The sequence below is a fragment of the Gavialis gangeticus genome, unplaced genomic scaffold (genome assembly GCF_001723915.1).
Source record: "Gavialis gangeticus isolate Ggan-Ray unplaced genomic scaffold, GavGan_comp1, whole genome shotgun sequence".
Taxonomy (NCBI): Eukaryota; Metazoa; Chordata; order Crocodylia; family Gavialidae; genus Gavialis; species Gavialis gangeticus.
In genome coordinates this window covers 3,761,110-3,767,490 of record NW_017729002.1, presented here as the reverse complement: position 1 = coordinate 3,767,490, position 6,381 = coordinate 3,761,110, and the positions used below count along the sequence as shown (strand labels likewise).

Genomic DNA, 6,381 nt, shown 5'->3' with positions numbered 1-6,381 from the left:
GTTTTCTCAGTTCCCACCATATAGCTTGTTTTGAATTTGTCCATCTCCAACAAATCTATGAGAATCATGCAGCTAAAAAACCAAGTTCAGTTAAATCCTCCAAACCATTCATTTTTAATTCAAATGAGCAGTAAATTTAAAACAACACACATCAAGTAAAAAAAAAACTCAAAACCAAATATGAGAAGTCCTGTCTGGGTTTCTTTGAACAAATGATTGATAACAGAACTGTGAGGCTTCTGAAATTAAGCAGGAAAACAGACACTAGGAACTTGGATAAGGAGGCAAAGAAACGAGAGAAGATATAGATGCTTTGATATGAAGGCTAACAAAGGGATGCTTGTGGGATGATAATTATATACTTTTAGAGATTCTGCTTTTGTTGAAATTGTGCTCTGGAGCATTTCAAAAGTCACCTTGTTCAGTATGAAGAATCATTTTAAACTAAATACTGCTTAACTGCAAACTATAACAACCATTTCCTAAATGTGCCAATTTAATACTTTAGGAACCTATATAAAAAATGTGCTGCACTCTCTTGCTCTATTGATAGTTGAGAAAAACCTATAACCCAAAGAGCAGCACTTGATCTAATATTAGTCTTGGTAAAACTGTTGCTTTTAGAATAGATTTGTACGTGAGCTCTTGCTGTGACACCTGAAAGATTAGTTATATGAATGGCCCAAAATAAGTTAAGACCCTCTGTGTCAATAAAATGAAGTTAATTATTGCTAAGGTTTTGAAGTATCATGATAATGATTGAGAATTAGTTTGAAAGAACAATAAAACAGATGGGATGCGACGGTTACCAGGTACTTTGAACTGCAGTTCAATTCCCCATGACCAATCAGAGTGGGTATGGCAAGTTTTTAAGTCTTGAGCAAAGGTGTCATTCTTCAGAGTACCCTGGGGGGTGGGAGGAAAGTGAATACAGAATATGAATGACCTTACACAGTAAACCTTCATGTTGGGGACAGTATGAAGTGATTTGTGGTGGTATTAGAAATCAAGAACCCCTTAGGACAAGAAAAACAAAACAAAAAAAACAGGAAGGAAAAGAGTAGAAAAAGGGACTAAATGTTTTCTGATTCTTTAGTCCTTTTCTATTTAGTAATGGGACAAAACTAACACTATTAGAAGCCAACAACATTTTAAAATTTACAACTTTGACATTTTAGGAATATGTTAAAATCAACCAAATGTTTCTTACCCATTTTGATAAAACATAATTGGCAGGCCTGTCTTAGGTCATGTGTACCTTCTAATGGGTTTCTTCCAATAACTGATGAAGATATTGGTATGTTAGCAGGTGCACTGCTAAAAATATTTGAAAAGTCATTTCTATTTTGACCTACAATTCCCATGTAATTCTCAGATCCAAACAAACTATTAGGACCATTTATCTGCTGAAAGAAAGAAATTTTGTTTACTTGAACTGTCAACCTCATTTTAATATTTCCAGGCATCCATTTTAAGGCTTATTTATTGAAAGCTTTCCGTATAACACAAAACAAATACCACTAAGGGTTTAACTGTGAGCACAGCCGTACACTAAGGCACAAAAAAGAAGGGATGCCAAGAGCTCCTTACCCCAAGCATGGACTACCTACTTATCCCACACTTTAGGGTTGGAGGAACAGCAGTTGTCAAGCTGCTATTCCATCCCATGACGGTAGACTATGAGTGTGCAAATACATGGCTCCAAGCTTCCCAACACATACAATGGCCATCCCAGCTGAACTGGCAGCTGGGAGAAATAAACTTCATGATCTGAAGAGGTAAACAGAGATCCAACTACAATCCTTGGACAAAATCCCTGCTCACAGATTAAGACAGTACTAAACTGTTCCATAGGTGTTGAAAACCCCATTCATCAAAAAGATAAAATATTTCATCAATACTGACCACTTGTGGTCATCTTAAAATTTCCAAAATACATTCTACCAAAGTTTGGCTAATCAAAAAATTGGCTAGGCTTCTAATAAACAGATTGCCTGTCTAAAGCGTACAAAGATACTTACAAATAAAGAGGAACTACTGCTAAGTGCTGGTGCTCCATCTCTCGAAACTGAACTTGACAGATCTAAAGCAATTAAAAAAAAAAATTATTAAAATTTTTCTTTCCCCTCTCTAGCATATCTTACTCTAATAATAATTTTTACCAGCTTTGAAGTAACACAGGTCAAAGTATTTTCCCATTAAGGTGCAAGACATTTGCAATACTCAGAATGAAAACACTAAGGTCTTATCTATACTGCTTCTGCTATGTGCAAAACTACAACTGAGAAGCACCATTTGCTTAGCACACGCTAAATCCTGGAAATGATGCAGCATAATTGGTTTTGAGTAGTCCTTTGCATATAACCCAGTACTGCTTTTTAGGTTGTCTCTGCTATGTTTTCTGTGCATGTTCAGGGCATCTCTAGGATTGCTATGCTGCCTCATTTCTGGGATGGAAGCAAGTAGGTGGGACATGCTTCATGGAAGGGCTCAAGACACTCTGTGAATCAGTACAGACATGCCCTAAACAAATCAATGGAAACTAGTCAATGAGTGGAGCACTTTTAACAACAGTCTCAAGAGACTGGTCTAGAAGAGAAAAGGCAAACAAACAAAAAAAAAAAAAAACAACTGCTCACCTTTGAACCAGAGTAGCTTGGAGAGAATTTATAAACATTTTGCAATATGCCGTCTTCTACAAAGTATATACTGCTACAAGATTTATGTTCAATATAGGGTTTATTTTTCAACTTCAGTCCACTGCCTATTTCCCATTTCTAAGCTGTACAGTACTGTTTTCAGAACTCAATTTTATGAATCACCATTTTGCCCATTTAGGTTGGAACAGTTTAGGTTGCCCATATCTTCTAATTGTTTAAATGTCTTTTCAGTGTGCTCTCTCCATTTGTTGCTCTGCCCCTTTACTTATTCTTACTTTACTCAAAAGTCTTAAATTCCTAGTTCCACCTTGATTTTTAAATGGAACCTGAAATTAAAGTTGCTTCTTTGCTTATGTTCCCCATGTAAACTCTAGCAGTGTTAGTATTTTAGGAAAACCCAGTATACAACCAGCAGAGGAAGCCTAGGAATTTATGCAGATCCTATGAAAAAAAAGCTTATTTTTAAGTTCTCGATGACAGTCTATACTGAGCAAGTATTTTCAATACACTTGAAGACATATCAAATGTTATGCAAACAATTAAACTTTAAAAGGAGTAAAGAAATCTAACATGTTAATGAGCAGACAGCTAACTCATTCATAGACTCCTCCCACCATCTCTCTCTCCTCTGTATAGCTAAACTGATGCAACTTAAGACTCCTTGCCTTACCTCTTTTTGCGTCATTGATTGAAAAATTATTTAAAGTAGAACAAAAATTTTCTAATGAAGAAGCCAAAGGCTGTGAATACATTTCTGAAAAGGAGGCTGTAGCAACAAATCCTGCACCAACTGGTAATGCCCCCAACAAAGGAGTGGAGAATGGTATTTTAGGAGCTACACTAGCTGTTGGAATGGATCCTCTGACTACTGTGGTTTGCTGGAAAAGAAAAAATAATTTTGTTTAGCAAGTATTCAGGCAGGAAAAAAAAGGCTTCCCCTCCCCCCTCCCCCCAAAAACATCAAATGACCTATAAAAACCTAGCTCTCATTAGGGTTTTTGTAGTAATATCACCACTGCAAAAGTAAAGTTCAAATATAGAATACGCGGAACATCAACCCTTATTTTCAAGCCATTTTAGACCCTAATCCTAACAAGATGCCTGCTTATGATTCACTTTATTCACTCTGAACAATCCCATTACCTTCAGTATAAATTAAATATAGGCTTAAGTCTTTGCAGAATTAGAAGCAGAGAGTTTAATTTTAAGCATTTGTAAACGCATAAGGCAAAAGGCAGAAAGTAAGAAGGACTTAAAATCTAGTTAAATTTTAACAACAAAAAAAATGACCTTACAGACTGCTAGCTCTGGAACCAAGAAGCAAGGTAAACGGCCGCCATCAGAGACCTGCAATGCTATGTCTAGATTGCTTCTGGTGCCCAAGTTAGTTCATTTAAAACTTGCTCAATTATCTCTATATTACACTAGTCTGCAGTATAGACTGTGGTCTACCTTCACTCTATCATGGTAGATAAAAGGAGTCACTAGGAAATATAATACAAAAGCTTGTTTCCCAAGACCTTCTTATCTCACTATATTTATTTCAGAAATTTATAAAGCGTTATTTTAAAATACAGAAAAAGTTTAAAATCAAAGTAAGGATTCTAGATAGTGCTGCTTTAAAGAGTAATCAGATCAACAGTACAATTTAGGATTAGTCCAGGGGTTGTCAACCAGGGGTACGTGCGCCAACCCCCCGCCCCACTCGGTGTCTGGCCGCGTCCCCCTCTACCCCTGCATAAAAAAAAGACTGAAAACCCCTGAATTAATCTAATTCCATTCATAGGCAGTACCTGCTTTACAAATACAACCACGTCAAACTGTGAAGTGACACTATACCCTTGCCTTAATTCTTTATTTATATGTTTATGGAACTTCATCTTTATTAATAAGAGGTGTATTGAAATTCTGCCACAATTGTAAAGTAAACATGATGAAAGTCAATGAGAGCTCAGAACTGAGTTAAAAGTACGATGCTATCTCTGAGATCAGACTCTACTGCAGTTCAGACACTGAAAAGAGCAAGTTTGTCTGAAAAAACACTTTCAAGGAAGCAAAACGCAAACATTTACCATTACACTCTCATCTGGGTGAGGTACTAAATCAAGTAGCTCATCAAGTTCTTCTCCAATAATGATATCTCCATCTCCACAATCTAAACATGCTTCTTGCATAGAGAAAGAAACATTTCCTCCATTTGCCAACACTGCAGAAGGCAAAGAACTCTTTTCCACTTGAAGAGACATAACAGAAGATATGGATGGCACAGATACTGAGATCAAGTCATTTGACACTTCAGGAGAAAAGTTTGATGCAGACAAAGAAACAGAGGAAAGTGTCTCTTGCTTATGTTCTGATAAATCTGAAACAGAATTTGGGGACAAAACAAGAACTGTTAGCTAACGTTATTCAAACATTTTCCCACCATATTTAACCTAGCACAATGTTTTATCCCACCTTAAAGAAATGTGAATTAAAATTTGGTTGCTGATACGTTAGAAATTGTTTCTTTTCTGTTTCTATTACCAACAGAATGAAATTCAGTCAAATACAGACAAGAGGAGAAAAAGAACTGTGAACCTGTCACATTACTGTGTTCTTACAGATCATGCTTCCCCTTCCCTTAAATCTTCCTAAATTCAAGAATATTGCATGAAAATAAGCACAAGTCAAGAGCCTGATAAGCAAGGATCCAGGTTTTCCGTTTCCCATGGAGAAATGGAGAAAACCACAGATTCCCTGGTTTTATTGGAGAAAAATGCAGATTTCCCCTTTTATCAGAGAAATCCACAGATTCTCCGCAAAGCCATGCAGTTGGCCACAGGAAGGCAGCGCGGGGCACAGCGGCAGAGTTACAGTGGTGGCCGCAATGTGCAAAACCACCCCCCATCAGAACAGCTGGTGTGTGTGCAGTCCACAGAGGGGCACCCCTGCCCTCACCCCCCTGCCCTGCTCCTGCGAGTGGGCACAGGGGCATGCTACCTCCCGCCCTTCTTGATCTGGCCCCCCCCAGCACCTTCCCTTTCCCCCCACCCTGCCCTGCCCCTTCCTCCCACACACCACCTTCCACCTGCTGGGGTGGATGTCAGTGTCTATGTGTGCGTGTGTCTGCATATCTATGCCTGTGTGTGTGGGGCTGGGGGCAGGATTGAGGGGCACCAGCAGCACTGGGGAGGGATGTAGGGGGCTTTTAATTTTTAATCACAGATTTTGGGTTTTTAAAATCAGAGAAAACCCGGATTCCTGCTGATAAGAGGTTTGCACAGATAGCTTTAATCTGTACTTTTTTTTAAGAACATTGTAATAGTTTAAGAAATCTGAAGGAACAAGTACCTTTCAGATAGCTCAGATGACTGTGCTAGAAAAGTTTAGTTTACCAGTAGAGGAACAAGAAAAAAACAGTAGGCTATTTCAAGGACTAATTTAAGAAAACTATGCATTATATATCTATCTATTGATAGGTTTAAATGAGAAAGTTTAAGCCTCTTTGAGATGGGAATCATAGCAACCTATGAAAGTGTTATAACTAGGGATCCTGGTTTTCTCTGATAAAAAAATAACCAATTCTCTGAGAAAAAAAAATTGCAAATTCTCTGCTAAAAACCCCAAAATACATTATTAAAATTAACACTGCCCCCCAGCCCTGCTGGTGCCCCTCACTTGCCCCCAATGGGTCCCCCAGCCCTGCTGGTGCCCCTCACTGCCCCCACAACAGCCCCCC

The 6,381-nt window shown here is 38.2% G+C and overlaps 1 protein-coding gene across 5 annotated transcripts in view; it reads right to left on the bottom strand.

The window, feature by feature from the left end:
* ZC3H7A (zinc finger CCCH-type containing 7A) overlaps positions 1-6,381 on the bottom strand; it is a 72,991-nt gene that overhangs the window by 39,893 nt on the left and 26,717 nt on the right. For 4 of the 5 annotated variants that reach the window (XM_019507440.1, XM_019507436.1, XM_019507437.1 and 1 more), the window contains exons 9-12: positions 4,733-5,022; positions 3,331-3,538; positions 2,022-2,083; positions 1,214-1,406 (exon numbers count right to left, since the gene is read on the bottom strand). In XM_019507440.1, the coding sequence (XP_019362985.1) occupies positions 1,214-1,406; positions 2,022-2,083; positions 3,331-3,538; positions 4,733-5,022 (753 nt within the window). The remainder of the gene's footprint in view (positions 1-1,213; positions 1,407-2,021; positions 2,084-3,330; positions 3,539-4,732; positions 5,023-6,381) is intronic. The other variant, XM_019507439.1, reaches the window with a different exon arrangement.